This window comes from Malaya genurostris, chromosome 1, assembly GCF_030247185.1.
Source record: "Malaya genurostris strain Urasoe2022 chromosome 1, Malgen_1.1, whole genome shotgun sequence".
Classification (NCBI taxonomy): domain Eukaryota; kingdom Metazoa; phylum Arthropoda; class Insecta; order Diptera; family Culicidae; genus Malaya; species Malaya genurostris.
The window spans coordinates 16,627,510-16,645,245 of record NC_080570.1 but is presented as its reverse complement, the minus strand read 5'-3'; the positions used below and the strand labels follow the sequence as shown (position 1 = coordinate 16,645,245).

At 36.3% G+C, this 17,736-nt stretch overlaps 1 protein-coding gene across 6 annotated transcripts in view; it reads right to left on the bottom strand.

Moving 5' to 3' along the window:
- The window catches only part of LOC131433671 (polypyrimidine tract-binding protein 2), a 728,003-nt gene that overhangs the window by 603,678 nt on the left and 106,589 nt on the right, over positions 1-17,736 (bottom strand). For 3 of the 6 annotated variants that reach the window (XM_058600240.1, XM_058600215.1, XM_058600225.1), the window contains exon 1: positions 279-883. The exons of the other annotated variants lie outside the window; for them this stretch is intronic. Coding sequence is in view for 2 of the 3 variants with exons in the window: in XM_058600215.1 (XP_058456198.1) it covers positions 279-296 (18 nt within the window). In the remaining variant the exon portion in view is untranslated. Of the gene's footprint in view, positions 1-278; positions 884-17,736 lie in introns of those variants that run through there. 6 annotated transcript variants of the gene reach the window in all.

Below are 17,736 nucleotides of genomic sequence, written 5' to 3'. Positions count from 1 at the left end.
AAGCCTGCCCGGGAAGGCCTTTTTTTTTTCGTTTGGTTTAAGAAATGTTTATTATGCAGAAGAACAATACAAACTAGAAAGTGGAAGAGTTAATAGCTCTGGCTACTGGTAGGAATGGTGAAATGATTTTTAAATTGAAATTTGAAAAAAAAGGGAAATAATTACTGGAAGTGGCGGAGCGAGTTTCTAAATGGATAAAGTTTTTCGCGCGAGATTTTTTTTTATGATAAATGAGCGAATATAACTACTCGCGCTCGAAAAGTCCAGATGAAACTTACACAACTTTTTCCGTTCATTTCGAGAAAAAAAACGGTAACTCCTAGAACTCGGGAAACTCCGGCAGGACACACTAATTAATTATCCTTTCCGCCGCTTCTGTGTGGAGCGCGCACTGCTGCTGCTTGTGAGCTTCACCTGTGGCACTACGCGAGCCGGTGTAGAATGAAAACAGAGAACGACAGCTTCAGAACTTTTATTCTACGATTCCAGCACAACTTCTTCACAATTTTATTAATTTTGACTACTTTCTATCACACAAACACCGTCTCTGATGGGAATTTAAAACCGCACTGTTTTTTTTCTTTTCCTACGTTTTCTCCAAAAGTCAACCACGAACTTTTTTCGAGTGAGATTCCGCGTGAGGATTTTTGTTTTATCCTACTCGTTTTCGATAGAACCTACGAATGATTTTAATCCAGAGAACAAAAGCGAACCGCGAACGAACGAACGAATTGATTTCGAGCACTTCTGACCGATCGAGAACTTCTGAAGTTTGGGAGATTCACACCGAAATACCGAATAGAAGCGGACCGCACAAATCAATCCAATCCATAAAGCGCACAAAATCAACCGATCGTAGCAAACTGGTCGTGTATCTTGACTAAGAAAAGTTTTTTCCGAAACTAAACAGTGTAAATTGCCATTTGCTACAGCAACTACTACGTGTGCCGGTCGGTCCCCTCTCACTCTCCTGAACAGCCGAAAAAAAACAACACAGGGAAAAAAACACGTATCGAACTCTCGCTCTCTGCCAGACGACGAGATGATGCGATATATATCGACGACGACGACGACCACGAAAACAACCTCGACGACGACGACGATGACGACCAACACACCGTCAACCGTCCCCCATGTAATTATCAAAGCAAACCATGCAAAAGAAGACTCACCCCACACACTAACACAACCCGCCGCTGTCCGCCCGTATCGTATCGTTGTTGCAGCACGGTGAGATATACCGAGGTGGCCGCCGATGAAGGGGTCGGACGCTTAAAATTTAAAAACACACACATACACTCGCTTAAACTCGCACGCACACACAAACAAACCACCACCCGATCCATCATCACATGTGAGTTCTGAACAAAAGAAAACAAAACGAAGACGACGCACACACGCGGGGTGCGCCATCACCACCAACACGGGCGGCGCAAAGGAAGAGGAGCAGAGCAAGCAAATGCTGCGCCGCGCGGATATCCAACCAACGAACATTGCGCCGCTACCTGAACGTTGAACGTTCGCCGCCTGTGCGGTCTTCTATCACGACGAAATTCGCCAAAAACTAGCGGTTCTGTTCTATGCGATCCGGTCGCGCAATACGCCGACAAACCGCCGCGCGACTCGGCAGGATTAGATCATTTTGGATTTGGATAAAGTCACACTCGATACTCCAGGTTCCCCTTGATCTCGAACAAATCAGATTGTCCAGGATGGGAAACGATTTTTGTATCGTTTTCTTGAGTATGGTTAATAATAAACTGCATATAGGGGAAGATGGGGTAAAACGTAACCCCGATGTAAATGCAATTTTTTTCGAAGGAATTTTAATGAAACTGAAAGTCTGTCATGACAGTAACATAGGTTACTATAAAATCATGTCTGGAAAAAGTAACCAAAAATCAATATTATCTCTGATATATGTGATTTTTGGTCTTCATTCCATAGTAATTTTCCAGAGTGGATGATTTTGGTTATGAAACCAACAAACTTCATCACCAATTCTTCTTTTTTTTTTTCTAAAATTAGATTTAATACAGACGATGTATTTGCAATTTTATGGAAAAATCGTCAATATTATTGTCCCATGCTTTTGGGGACAAAAGTTATGTATTAGTTATCAATTTACAGGATAATAGTGAGCAACCTTTTCTCTGGCAAATATTTCTTCCACGAAAATGCTAGAACTCTCTTTACATAAGAAGAAGAAGAAGCTTTGTGAGAGTGCATTTTGCCTTATTGTTGTCATGTATTTTGCTCCGTTGTTTTTATGGATGTTCACCAGTTGTTTCAGATCATACGGCCTGTTTAGACACCCGTGACTCCGCGTAATTGAAAATTTATATTTTTCATGTTTTTTACGATCGGGCGTCATGCTTCGCATATGTTTCAGAAGAAATTTTTTAATGGTTTTGAAAAGTAAGGTATTTCATGTCTTTTTCAATACGTACAGTGAGTATTTGTTCGTAATTATTTGAAATAATGATGACGGAAGGTACCCATAAAAAAAATAAACCATTGATTTTACAGTTTAAGCTAATGCCACCTCGGCCAGAGTAGCCCATAAAGAGGAAAAAAAAAGATTTCTCTGTTTATGCTAATTGATTCACAATTAGATCTATGGGTTACAATACATTTCATTGTATCTTGACAAGTTTTTTTTCATTTCCAACGATTCAATATATTGTTTCTACGATTCTACAATTGAACTTATTGTACACGTGATGTTTCAAACAATAGGCAAACTGTACATTCGATGGTTTTCCAAAAAAACATGCATGAGAAAATTTTATGATTTGAATTGTTACGATACTTAACAACCTATACATTCTATTGTAAAAAGCATATTCACAATTAATTGAATAGTGTGTAACAATACATTAAAATATTTGGTCATGGATATGGTCAAAGCAAAATTGTAGCAGGTTTTGTAACAGCAAATCGTATTGTTTTTCTACAATATTTTTTATTCGGGTAGTCACACATGAAACCTTCACATTTTATTTTAGTTTAGATATAGCAACATTTCTATAGAAAGTGCATGCTACCCCATCTACTCCTAATAGAATATTACGGGGGAACCGAGGGCCATGTGGGTATCACTGAGAGAAAATTTCACTAAGCGAAAAGTAAATTTCTAAAGTAATCATAATCACCTATCTTGTTACGAAATCTCATCCCAATTTTTTTTTTACAAATCGACTTCAAATTTTATAAATCGATTTTTTTCAGTGTAGGAGTCGATTAGGATTTTTTCCCATATTTTTATTCGACAACTTTATTGATTTTGTAAAAATCACTCATGCAACACTTTTTTGTAGGATTTGTCAGTTTTCGACTACACTGAGGTCTTTTTTACGCGGTTTTTATGCGATTTTTAGGTACCTTTTTTACGCGGATTTCAAAAGTTATGCGTTTTTTTTCAAATTTTCTTTAAATCAACTCTCTGACACTTAGAAAATTTTCGATATAAAAAAAATATAAAAGGACAAGGAAAAGTTTTCTTTCAACTTTTTTTCTTAAAAGTGCCCAACTTGAATTTTTCACTACAAGATAGGGAACATAGTCACCTATCTTGTAACGAAAATTCATCCAATTTTTTTTTTGCGAATTGACTTCAAATTTTAAAAATCGATTTTTTTCAGTGTATGAGTCGGTTAGAATTTTTTTCCATATTTTTATTTGACATATTTACTAATTTTGTTAAAATCACACATACAACACTTTTTTGTAGGATTTGTCAGTTTTTGACTACACTGAGGTCTTTTGACGCGGTTTTTATGCGATTTTAAGGAACCTTTTTTACGCGGATTTCCGAAGAATTCTAAGTGACAGAGAGTTGACTTAAAAAAAGCTGGGATAAAACCAGATCTCAACTTTTCATGCATTTCTAAGACATACCTATGTCTTAAAAAAATTTTTTTTCTTTCGATTTCAGCAATCACAAAACTTTTCTAATTCCAAAGTCGAATTTTTCTGGACGTTTCATACATTTCTAAGTCAAGGAAATTTTTTTTAAACTTAAATAAAATTAGAGACTTTCTTTTCAATTTTTAAACAGTTATATCAAGTCAATCCCCCCTCGGCCAGAGTAGCCCATAAAGGGGGAAAAAATGACGCACTAAATGACGGTTAGATAAAAATAAAATGAAAAAAAAAAATACTTACTTTGGACAAGGAAAAGTTTTTTACAAAAAACTTTTTTCCTTAAAAGTTCCCAACTTGAGTTTTTAACTGTAGGTAGGGACCAATCTTGCTACGAAATTTGATCCAAATCAAAATAGGTTCGATTTTTTTTCAGTGTAGGAGTGGATTAGGATTTTGTTTCCATATTTTTAATTGACAACTTTGGTTTCATGTGAAATTTTCGAATTCTCGAAATCTAAATTTTTTTTTAACTTGAGCCCGTGTAACTTCGGAAATTTGCGAAAAAAATTTGTTTATTGCAAATGTCTTAGAAATGCATCAAACGTCCAGATCTGGTTTTATCCCGACTTTTTTTTTAGTCAACTCTCTCACTTAGAAAGTTTTCGATATGCAAATTTTTTTAGATTACACTAGATCTTGACTTTTCATGCATTTTTAAGACATTTGGCTTAAAAAATTACGATTTCGGTAATCTCAGGTTTCAAAGTCCATTTTTTTTCAACAAAATATTTTTTTCAGATTGTACCAGATCTGGACGTTTTATGCATTTCTAAGATATTTGGCATAAACAATTTTTTTTCGCGAATTTCCGAAGTTACACGGGCTTAAATTCTCTAATTAAAAATAAATAAAAAATTTTACATTTCAACTTTCGAGAATTCGAAAATTGCACATGAAAAAATTTTTTTAGATTACACCAGATCTGAATGTTTCAAGTTTATTTGGCATCAAACAAATTATTTTTTTCAATTTTGCGTTTTTTCCTACGCGGATTTCTGAAGTTACGCGGTCTCAAATTCTCTAATTCCCAAGGTCGATTTAAATCTTTTTTAGATTACACCAGATCTAGACGTTTCATGCATTTCTAAGACATTTGGTATACTTTTTTAATTTATTTAGCGTTTTTTCGCGAATTTACGAAGTTACACGATTTTCAGAAATCCGTGCAAGAACCCGCAAAACTGAAGAAGATATTTGGTATAAAAAAAAACAAAATTTTTCAGTTTTGCGGGCTTTTATACGCGGATTTCCGAAGTTACGCGGTACGGGGTCCCGCGTGAAAAGAGACCTATCTGAAAAAAGTTCGTAAAGAAAGTTTGGCCCTTGTCGAAAGATCATTTTTGGTAAAACGCTAAGTATGCAAAATAGTTTTTTTTGTGACAAAGTCTTCATGTACCACAAGTTGCATTTAAATTTGAGAGGATGCTGTCAACATTAGTTCCAGTTAGAGCGAATTTCATCTGGAAATAACTATCTTGCAATTATTTTATCACAATCTTTCATGTTTTCTAAAATTTCTTCTGATGTAAGACGGGAAGAAGGTGGCCTTGGTCATAATGTAAAATAGTAAAAAGAAATGATTTCCAATTACATTACGACGTTATCTCTAAACAGAAAGGAACTGTATTTTTCAGATTCGATTTAATGACTTTTCCCGACTCACTTTTTTGTGCTTTAATTGTCTATCATTCCCACACACAGAATTTACAGATTTACAGATTTCTCTCCGGAAAAATATTGGTTTAAATGTGGCAAATGTGGTATTCTTTTCTTCCGTACCATCGCATACCGAAGCGTACCAGTTTTGCATCGTCATTTTGTATGACGGTTTGAAAATTTTGACACTCACCGTCATATAATTTCGGAACAGGAAGTCAGATCTGGATGAAATTGCACAGTATCTTTTTATGAAAATGAGAGATGTAATTTTTTTTTTTTTTTTTTTTTTTCCCTTTATGGGCTACTCTGGCCGAGGGGGGTGGTTACAACGATCCACACTTTCCATACCAGACGAACTAGGCTATGGTGCCCAAATGAACACTAGTAACGAAGGAGGAAATCCTCCAGCATGTAACCCAAACGACAGATTCCTTTTCGGTTATCAATTTGCAATGAAAGATACGAATATCTTCTATTGCAAGTTCGCCATAGAATTTGTCACTTGGGCAGGAAGTATGTGCTTCACCCTGTAACCAGTCAATCATTGAGTCGTGCGTCTGTATCGTATTGGTGTTTTGTCATCCTGCCAGCTGCTTCTGTGTCTTAAATGTCCTCGTCGATGAAGCTTTGCAAAATTTCGCACTGTATCCGCTTCAGTCTTGGCCCTGCTTTCATATATAGTTTTTTATGTCTGAAGCGGTACTTACGATTATTACTTTGAAGTTCCCTAATCAATGTAGATATGTTTGGTCTACTTACATTATCCAATCTAATCAATTCTAATTGTTTCTAACTTTGTCGATTATACCTAACCTTTCCTTTTCTTCAACGCATTTTTTGGCTCTCGCGATTTATGACTATGCCGGATACCTGCTAATATCTCAATGTAATAAACTATAAGTGGTATCCGTATTATTTGCACGACTAAAAATGACCCAATATTTTGAAGTATTTCTGTACTCAAACACATACACAAATAAACACATACACACCAAGAAGTGCGATTGAAATCTTTTTGTTAGACAATTGATTACCTGTTTCATGTATAATCCATCATTTTCATAAATTCCTAATAATTCATGTCCTTTTTTTTATTCTAAGTTTATTTTGATGAGTGATTTTTTTCTTTTTTTCTCGTAACATCATCTTAAATGTTGGTTGTTATTAGTTCTCCCAATCTTCTGGGATTAAGCTGCTCCCTGAACTGTCTTGGTCAGAATCACTGGACATTTCATATTCAGATTCTACCATTTTATCATATAGTGTTTTCGATAATGTTTTTAATCTTGATTTGTTTTGTGCTGCTTCCTGCCATTCACCAATAGATATAGAACTTCGTTCGATGTCTTGACGGATGCATGTGCGCCATGTATAGGCAGGTCTACCTCTTTTTTTACTCATCGGAATTTTATGCTCTAAAGCAGTTTTTAGAATGCTATCGTTTTCACTTCTGAGTATGTGACCGTAGAAATTGATGCGCGCAATTCTTATTTTATTATTTATGGTATGACCTTTCAACCAATTAGGTGCAATGTTGGGATTTTCTGATTGGTCTTCATTGCTTTCTGAACTAGATTCCTGCTCCTCAATTCCATCCTCATTTATTCCATCAGTACTCATGCTGCGTAGCGTGAGAAGCATTTCATTTTCCATCCGTCTAAGCGAGTTACGGTTTATTTTCAGAATTGTTGCTACCTCCATCGAGTAAGTAGCCACTGGTGTGATTAATGAGTGGTATAATTGTTTTACTGTCGTCCATTTTAGAGGATGCCGTTTCAAGAAGGAGCAAAGATGAAAGAATGCTTTGTAGGCCTTTTTTATTCTTTCCGAAGTAGTGGCATTTCTGGTCAAACTACTGGTGATATAAGCGCCCAAATGATGTAGTATGGTGACTACTGGTAATTCATATTTTCCAAATTTTGCCAGTTTTTCTTGCTCAATATCGTTTACAACAAATGGATCCCTATATAAAACCTTAGTTTTTTTAACGTTGATTTCTAGTCCGATTGATAATAGTAGCGGTTCCAAAATTTCCAGCAGTCGTTCGACATCTTCATCATTGTTGCAAATGAAAATGAGGTCATCCGCATACCCCATTATGCATGGTATTTTAATTTGATGACCTTGTTTTAACTTTATTTCTGGCATAAATTCTTGAACCGATAATAAAACATGATGGAGCATGAGAATAAATAAATACGGGCTTAGTGGACATCCTTGTTTGATTCCTCTAGTTTTAATCCTAGTTGTTGTTCTTTGGTTGAACCACTGCACCGTTGTTGTCTCATTGATGCATGCTGATATGATGCGGTTTATGAGTGCCTTTGAAACTCCCATGGACGTCATTATTGCTGCTGCTTTAGATGTATCTATCTGATCAAATGCTTGTTTCAAGTCCAAAGATACTAATACTGTTTTGCATCCTTTTCTCCACCTTTCGTCTAAGATGCGACGTATAACGAAAATTTGATCTGTAGCACTCCTCTTGTGTTGGAATGCCATTTGGTAACCAGGAATTGGATCCACTTGGCTCTCTAGACGTGTTAGTAAGATTTTCGCGTAAATTTTGTAGGCGATGGAACATAAAGTTATACGTCTGTAGTCATTAGTGTTTTTTGGATTTGGAATTTTCGGAATGGGGATTTGCAAAGTTTCAGTCCAAGATTTAGGTACTGCGTTTGTTCTGAAAACTTCATTTATTATTTCTGTCAGCTCGTGTGTGAGTGACTCGGATCCATATTTTAAAAATTCAATATGAATTGCATCTATCCCTGGGGCGCTGTTGTTTTTCATTGACCATATAATTCTGTTAATTTCTTCTAAGGATGGATTCGGTCCAGCGTTTCTTCCGTCGTCTTCATTTAATAGATATTTGTTTGGCTGAATTTCATTTACGGTGGTAAAATTTTGCAGTTTATCTTCCCATTTTTGAATACTTATATAGGCCCGTTTTTTATTCATTTTTTGTCTTTTGTGTACTTTTATGAAGCGGAATGTTTTTGACATTTGTGCCAGTGGATTTTCATTTTGAATTTCTGCTAAAAAGTTATCGACTTTTTCAGAAAAGTGATTTTGATAAGCCTTTCTCTTCATAACTCTTGTTTTTCGTTGCTCTTTTTTAAGAATAGGATTGTGTCTGTCTTTCAGACATTTTGTGTGTGCAATTTCGTATGCCTCTAGCGCTTTCGTTCTTCGCGGTGTGGGTGGTGAGCCTGTGCTAGTTAGATGAGTTGCCGCAGCTTCTAATATGGCGCTTTTGACATTGTTCCATTTTTCATCAATCCCAGAAATCTCTTTTACACTATTGTTAGTGAGCCTTTGGTCCAATTCGTTCTGAAATTTTTTTCGATCAACTTCATTCATTTTCAAAGCATTTAAGTCAAATCTTAGTCTTTTGGAGGGGTTGCCAATTTTTTGTGTCTGACTGATGGGTATTGTTTTACTTTTTAATGTACATGAAATCATTTTGTGATCACTTTTTAACATAGGTAGGAAGTATGCCCTAATTATTGGAATCATAAGGAAATCCATTTTTGACATTAGTACGTGGTCTAATTGTGATGTTGTTTTTCCGTTCGTCCATGTGTATTGAACAGATTGTGATTTGCTGAATGTTAGGTAGTTTTGTAATTGTAATCCGTGCATAAAATGTTTTAGACTTATTCCATTCTGGTTGCAATAGTCATGCATCAAACTCCTACCCACAATTTTAGTATCATCATCGATCAGGTCTTTTGACCCAATATGAGCATTGAAGTCCTCCATGATTATAGTGTTTCTGTTCGAGTCCGCTTGCGTGTTGAGGAGGAATCTTGAAATGATTCCGAATTCATGTTGTGTGTCACTCCTAATGTATGTTGATATAAACATAATATTTTTACCAAATATATTCATTATATATGAGCATGTGTTATCACTAATTTTGAAGAATTTATTTTGTTTATACACCGTTTTCGCCACTACGACAGCTGTTCCACCACCAATTCTGGCTTGGCCTTCGTGAGCTGTGTTCACATTGAACCAGTAATAATTGTTGGTTTCAATGCAGCATTCTGCCATTCTTGTCTCTTGCAGAGCGATTAGTAAAAACCCTTCTTTAGCGAAATGTTCGTCCATGTCTCTACGCTTTGATTCGACTGAACATCCCCTTGAGTTCCAGCTAAGTATTTTGAATTCTTTGTTGTTATTATTCATTTGTACAGAAATATGTTGTCTCTCAGAGCAGTTGCTTAGTTGTGAGGTATTTACAGCTATTTTATTTTGCAAGTCTGTAATTCTTTCAACCGGTGGGAGAAATTTTTTGCTTATAATTTTCAGAATTGCTATTATCAGAAAGGATGACGTGCATATTTGGCGTGCTCATTCTTTGAATGACACTGTCATAATGGTTTCGTAATGAGTTTCTGGTATCTCTTCCGTAGCTTCTGTATGCAATTCTCAGGACTCCAAATGCTGTTGCTGATTCGTTAAATGAGATAGTTGAGGCGTTTTCATTATATACAATAATCTTTCTGTTCAATGTTTTTGCTGCTGCTGATATCGTTTCCTCTCCACCCCATTCGTTTGTTTTTCCAAGTCGGTTCAAAAATTCGTGAATTTTATGATCAATGTCTATTACTGAGCTTGATTGCCGATTTTCGCATATAGTGATCGTTAAAGAACTTTTATAGTCATCAATGTTATTTTTAATATGTTCAACAACTTGTCTACGTAACTCCTTTATTTTGGAATGGTGGTCCTTGGATCCAATTTCTGTTTTGTACATTTGGTGTACTATTGCAGCGAATAGACAGTGACCATCTCCAGGTATTTTTTTAATTAACACTACTCCTCCATCAAACTTCATGTGCTCCATTATTTGAAATTATTATATAGTTTCCCTTTTATTATGTTATCGCTAATTTGGATGTATAGAGATTGGAAATTCATTAGCTTAATCTTAAAAGACTCTTGATTATGGACATATTTAATTTCACCTCTCCACAAAGCGGGAGGTTACAATAGTGGAGAGATAAGAGCAATAAAAATAACGCTCATGATGATAATAATAATAATGATAATATCAATAATTATAATAATCATAATAAAGTCATAACAACAATAATAACAATAACAATAATAATAATAATAATAATAATAATAATAATAATAATAATAACAACAATAATAATAATAATAATAAAAGTGATTTAAAAAAAAAAAAAATTAGTGTTTCACTCACCTTTCTACTTCATCACACCACCACTTACCGACAGTCAGGTTGTTACCTAACATCCTTCATCACTATCTTGGTAAATACTAGGGTCTTCCTTCTCACGTCTTTTTGGCCTTGAATCCTCGATGACAATCCTCTGCTTCAGCATTCTCATTTAATTTAGTTTTTAAAATAAAATAAAATAAAATAAAATCAGATGTTAGTGCTTTCGTTAAATTATATAATGTAAGGGTGCGCATTTAACACTAGCTTGCCCAGTAAAGTCACACTATGTACACAATGGATGGATTGTTTAACATTCTGTGATCTTTATTTAATTCTTAGTTTAACGTTATAAGCACTAAGGCACTCTGCACCAGCTTTTAGTTATTCTGTCAGTTTTTTTTATTTTGACTTTCTTTCTTTCAATCATTTTAAATGCTTTTGAGCAATTTAGGTCTAAACTAAGTTTTGGGCCTTCTAGTGTTGAGCACGCAACCAGGAAACAAGAACTACATGTATTTCGTGATGAAATACTAGGTGTGATTGTATGAAATGGTCCACGTGAACCGTTCTCTTCCAGAAACACACATCTCACAATCTTAGTTAGAAGGTGACATCTGTGTCCAAGTTGGAGAAATCTAAGTACATTCAAACCTTTCCTGATTTGAGAGTGCATTTACACCTGATCAATCAGTTTCGCCGTCATTGCAATTTGTAAACATTACCGATACCGAACCGGATCGGAAAGGTTTGAAAGTTCCTAAACGGTTCATAAGATGTCAATTTACTCCTATTCCTGATAACACTAGTCCTCCTTTTCGAATTAAATTCACCAAGTTCAGGACGAATATGATATATTAACATTAATCCCAACTGGATCAAGATAATTCAAATTGGTGACCAAATCCAGGCATAAGAATGCTCGAAACCACCTAATGACCTATTGTCAATTTCAAGCACTATTAGTCCTGTCCACTCCGTGATCGATCCAGACTACATAATAATTTTCATTTTTTTACATTTATAAGCGAACGATCGATCTCGGTATGGGCCGACTTTGTCAATACGCGAAGTGTAAATTGACTCCCACCCCCATCCGCCAAGCGGGGGTACGCACCCTGTAGCTCATCATCCAAAGCCCAGGGTAAAATGAGAGATGTAATTTGAATAAATAATTGTAAAAATCGGTTTAACCGTTGCTGAGAAATCGAAGTGTGCTCCGTTTCGGATTTTTTCTTCACTATTACCGGTACTTTCGGAAGCGGAAACTGTTAGCTAGTAGTCCTAAAGTAGGTTTATATATCCACTAACCAACAAGATCTGACAACTAGTTGAATTTATCAGTGAATTTTTCACAAATTTGCATCGTGCTTCGCCATCGCTTGTGAAAAAATACTCAAGAGAACAGTGAGTGACATTATTCGTCACAAAAACACACAGACATTTTGTGATTTGGACGAACTAAGTCGAATGGTGTATGACATCTCCGGTACTTCGTTCAAAATTTAGTTTCCACAGTGATTACATAGCCTTTCTGTATGAGAAAGGTAAACCAGTCTTTGAAATTTAATGGAATCGTCCGAAAGTGGTAGAGTCAGGTCTTTCTTTCTTGTCTTGTCCTGCACCTGTGATACTGGAAACGATCCTATCGTTATGTGTCCAATAAGAAATCAATGAGATTGGCGTGAATAAGGATAAACGTTCCAGTTGCATCTACCGTAATTTGATGAGAAATGTCTTACAAGAGATTCTTATTAGCGTTCTCAATTTCATATCAAATTACCATTTTGCTTCAAATGCTGCACACCTGCTTCGACTTAGCTTTTCGTTTGTATTTCGGAAATGGCACCTTTTGCTGTTTGTCAGCTTCTTGAATCACGGAATCGAAAATATCTAATCATTTTAGAATAGTTAACACCTGAGTTTAAATTATTCCAATTAGACTTCTAGATGACGTTCGAACAAATCTTCATTCCAGAAGCAACTATAAAAAGAGCATCCAGAAAAGTTTCCATTCTAGCCGTGGCGATTGTCAAAAACGTCCCATGCCGTTACCGCTTGGACAGTTCCGCTGGGGTCAGCCTCAGGTCACTCGGCGACATTCACTTGGCGAATCGAGCTGAGGGCCGCATTTTTATTGCTTCCTCTGCCGGTAAGTTCGTAAGTGCTATTTGGCAACAGAGAACAGAACCAGCTAACCGCACACAACGGTAGTGATGACATCCGGATTCACACCTGTCTATCTGTAGTGGAGAAGCAACGCAGTAGAATACACAGAGAAAGACACACACACAAGGGAAAAAAGATACACGATCATACTACGATTCTAAACCGACTGCCCTCACGTTCCCGTGGTGACGGAGGCGGAAACAGTGAAGCGTGACTTCCTCGATGGTTCTAAGTTAGAATGAAGTGCTGCCAGCGAATCAAAAACTGCGATAACGAATGATCTCGCTTCTGCAACCGACTGAAGTTGATCGTTACTTGCTGTCCGACCGTTCCCAAGTTCTGTTTTTGCTAGTTTTTTTTTATCCGAAATTCGTAGCTGTTTTTGTTCCACTCGGCTAAGGTGGCTTCTAAACTTGCTCTCTCGTGAGAGTCATTCACAGCGACAGATCGAGATCGAGTAAACGAAGTACTCTCCGAGTGCCATGAGAGAGAAGTCCGAAAAAATGACACATGCGGGCGATCAGACGGTTTCGACGACGGTTGCCAGGTCGCGAATCATGGAGCAATATCTCACACTGGAAACGGAATCGAACCGGCGAACCAAATTTACCAACTATATTCTATATCGAATTTGATGGTGTCCATTAGCTTGTGCACCCACCCGAAGTCATCAATCAGAGTTTGTTGGAACCGTCGACGATGGAGTTGTGTGAGTGTGCATGTACATTAGAAAAAAAAAGAGGGACCACTTCGGAAAGCGGAACGATGTTTGGTTTCGTTTCCGATGACGTGCCTCACCTGCGATATCGCGACCGATAGGCAGCTATCGAAGCACGGAAAGCGCGTTGCACGCTTCGCGTCCGGTGTGTATTTTTAATGAGGATGACGGGATATCTTTTTCCTGGTTTTTTGTTTGTTGTTCAATATTTTTTTCTCGCGTTTCGACTGCTCGCTCGCCTATCGCATATTGGTGTTTTAGTTTGGTTAAAGGTGGCAATCGCGGCTTTTGTTTGTATTGCTTCTGGCTACTGTTTCGGTTGTTTGATGATTGTCTTTGTCAAAACGTTGTTATTAATAAAACAACATTATGTAGTTTTTCTAAAAAAATCAGTGCATGTTTACTGAACTGTCTTATGATGTTTTCGAAATATACCCAACATTAGATTGCATAAAATTGAAACCTCAAAACAGCAGCTGTAACTCTTTACAAGTGGAAAGTTTCATGCACTAAAAGTAAATCTGCTTCGCATATTCTTTCTTTACCTCTGTCTTTAAAAAGTTTTAAACGATTATGTAATTGTAGGTATTCCAGCCAGTGTGACAGTTTGTCGCGCTTGGCATAGAAATAATCTTATGTGCATCTCAAAATCATCCTACAGTTGTAGCATATGAAATAGAAATCTTATGTTACTTCGAAACAAGCAGACTAACATTTGTTTTTGCTTACAGCACCTACAGACTGCTTGCTGAATCAGATGTTTACGGACAAATTTCGGAACTTTTAGCTAGTCATATTTATTCCTGGAACATCAACTCAATGCCTGACGGTAGGAAATTTCAAAAGGAAATTATTGTAACATGTTGAAAGACTGCTTTTATGAAACTTTCCCCATCAGCGACGAAACAATGGAGTTCCGTTGTCTAAAAAAAAACAAAAAAACAAAAACAAACAAACAAAAACGTGTGTTTGTGTGCTTTAAAACACAATATTTTCAACCCGGGTGATTTTGAGATTTGTACGTGCAAAGTTCGATTCGGGATATTACTTTCTGAAGGTTATTTTTGTTTTGTTTTAGAAACGATTGGATCTTTGAACCTATGTGTAAGTAACAAACAGTCGTTTAAAAAAAACCTATTCCTATTCCACAAAGTTGGGTAATAATGCCTTTCTCTTACCATTGACACAGTCCTAATAAACCACATGTTTTTACTTTTTTTATTTAGATGATTTCTGACACGATTTGAGCTCATTTTCGAGACAAATTAATTCAGATGTATTCGAGTAGCTCACAAAAGCATGCTTCGAGCGCTTACGTCATACATTCAGTAACATTCCTCGAACCAAATGTGTCAGTAATAATACATTTGAATTTGGTCACTTTTTCCGAAATAATTGAGCAAATAGAAAATAAAAATGATTTGTGGTAACGTCACTTGTACGATTAAATTTCCGAAATTTGATGTGTCAGCCATACACGCAGAAAAATGTATTATAGATTTAAATTAAAATTCAAAGATTTTTTTTAAATAATCTAATTTTGAATTAACACTGCTTAAGTTCTATGATGCCGAGGGCATGAATTCAAAGGTATTTTGTTTAAAATCGGCACCAATTTTCATTTCTCTTTGCTTCAAATACATTTGATATTTATTTCAAAGCAAAAAATTTTCGTTTCTACACGCATAGAAACCAATAAAATTAATGTAAAAATTAATCAAATATATTGTGCTTCAAATTTGAATATATTTCATTTCAATCTGGATCTAAATTCACTTCACTTGGAATCAAATGCAATTGTTTATTGTATTCAAAGCAAAAAAGTTTTGGTTTTACAATCAGGCTTCCGTGCGATTGTGGCAAGGTTCAATGATAGATTTTTTTGAAGTTCATCAAATTGTTATTTGAAATGAATTTTGAACTTATTATTATAAGTACATTTTTTTTTCAAATAAATAATAGTTCCGTTGTTTAAAAAAACATAATACTATATATAAAAAATCAGTGGCGTATGTGAGGGGGGCGGTGTATTGGCCAAGGGAGCGTTTACCCCGGGCGCCCCTTTTTTAGGGGGGCGTCAAACCAATCCTTGAAAACTTTTTTTTGCTCGTCTGTCATTTTTCCGGAGATTGAATTCAGCTTTGTTTTTTTTTTGCTCACTAAACCAACGATGGAGGCGACAAATCTCTTATTTTGCCCGGGCGCCAAATTTCCTCGGTACGCCACTGTAAAAACAGAAATATTTGAAGTTAAATTCAAAATTACACTTTCTTAAAAATATGTTTTCTTAATTTTTTGTCTATCTTTACTCGCAAATAAATCCACTTTTCTCACCAGATCTTGTTCCATCCGATTATATCTGTTTCACTCGCTGAGTTCAATATCGAGTTCAAAGGAAACCGACGAGTTGGCGCGCAATTATGAATGTTTTTTATTTCTTAGGGAGAACATATTGCAAGACAAAAACCAAGTCACTGCGAATAGAATTTCATATTCAAAGACAAAAAATATTAAAATCCGGTTATGTCTCTGATAACAGATCGGCTGAAAAGTTCGTATCGTTTCTATGAGAGGGCGCCACTAGAATTAAATCCATGTAATTTTCAGTTAGTACCAACCTTCAAAAGATACGTGTATAAATTTGACAGCTGTCTGGTTATTAGTTTGTGAGATATTGCATTTTGAGTGAAGCTACTTTTGTTATTGTGAAAAAAAATGGAAAAAAAGAAATTTCGTGTGTTGATGAAACACTACTTTTTGATGCAAAAAAGTGCCGCCGATACCAAAAAATGGCTTGATGAGTGTTATCCAGACTCTGCACCGGGCGAAGCAAGAATTCGTAAGTGGTTTGCAAAATTTCGTACTGGTCATGGGAGCACCGAAGACGATGAACGCAGTGGACGTCCAAAAGAGGTTGTTACCGATGAAAACGTGAAAAAAATCCACAAAATGATTTTCAATGACCGTAAAGTGAAGTTGATCGAGATAGCTGACACCCTAAAGATATCAAAGGAACGTGTTGGACATATTATTCACGAATATTTGGATATGAGAAAGCTTTGTGCAAAATGGGTGCCGCGTGAGCTCACAATCGATCAAAAACAACAACGAATTGATGATTCTGAGCAGTATTTGGAGTTGTTATATCGAAATAAAACCGATTTTTTTCGTCGATATATAACAATGGACGAAACATGGCTCCATCACTTCACTCCGGAGTCCAATCGACAGTCAGCTGAGTGGACTGCATGCGATGAACCGAACCCAAAGCGTGGAAAGACTCAACAGTCGGCCGGTAAGGTTATGGCGTCTGTATTTTGAGATTCGAATGGTATAATTTTCATCGACTACCTTGAAAAGGGAAAAACCATAAACAGTGACTATTATACAGCGTTATTAGAGCGTTTGAAGGACGAAATTTCAAAAAAACGGCCTCACTTGAAGAAGAAAAAAGTTATGTTTCATCAAGACAATGCACCGTGTCACAAGTCGATGAAAACCATGCTGAAATTGAACGAATTGGGCTTCGAATTGCTCCCTCATCCACCGTATTCTCCAGATTTGGCCCCCAGTGACTTTTTCCTGTTCTCAGACCTCAAGAGAATGCTCGCTGGTAAAAAATTTAGAAGCAATGAAGAGGTAATCGCTGAAACTGAGGCCTATTTTGAGGCAAAGCACAAATCGTACTACAAAAATTGTATCGAAAAGTTGGAAGATCGCTATAATCGCTGTATCGCCTCTGATGGCAATTATGTTGAATAATAAAAACGAATTTTGGCAAAAAAATGTGTGTTTCTGTTAAACGATACGAACTTTTCAGCTGAACTGTTATGACTAATCCGCCTCTTTGAATGTTCAAAGGTGCAAAGCCATTGACCGGATTGATTTGGATCGGTTTCGAACCGGGAGTGGCATTTTGCAACCAAGTCGAATCGAATGTTTCGTACAAGCGCTCAAAGAAAAACAAAAACCATACCTTTCTAGATGCGTCATGAGACGCCTGATTTTTATATCGAGCTCACTAACACTACCACTGCTTAAATGCGAAGTATTGCAGCAAACATTT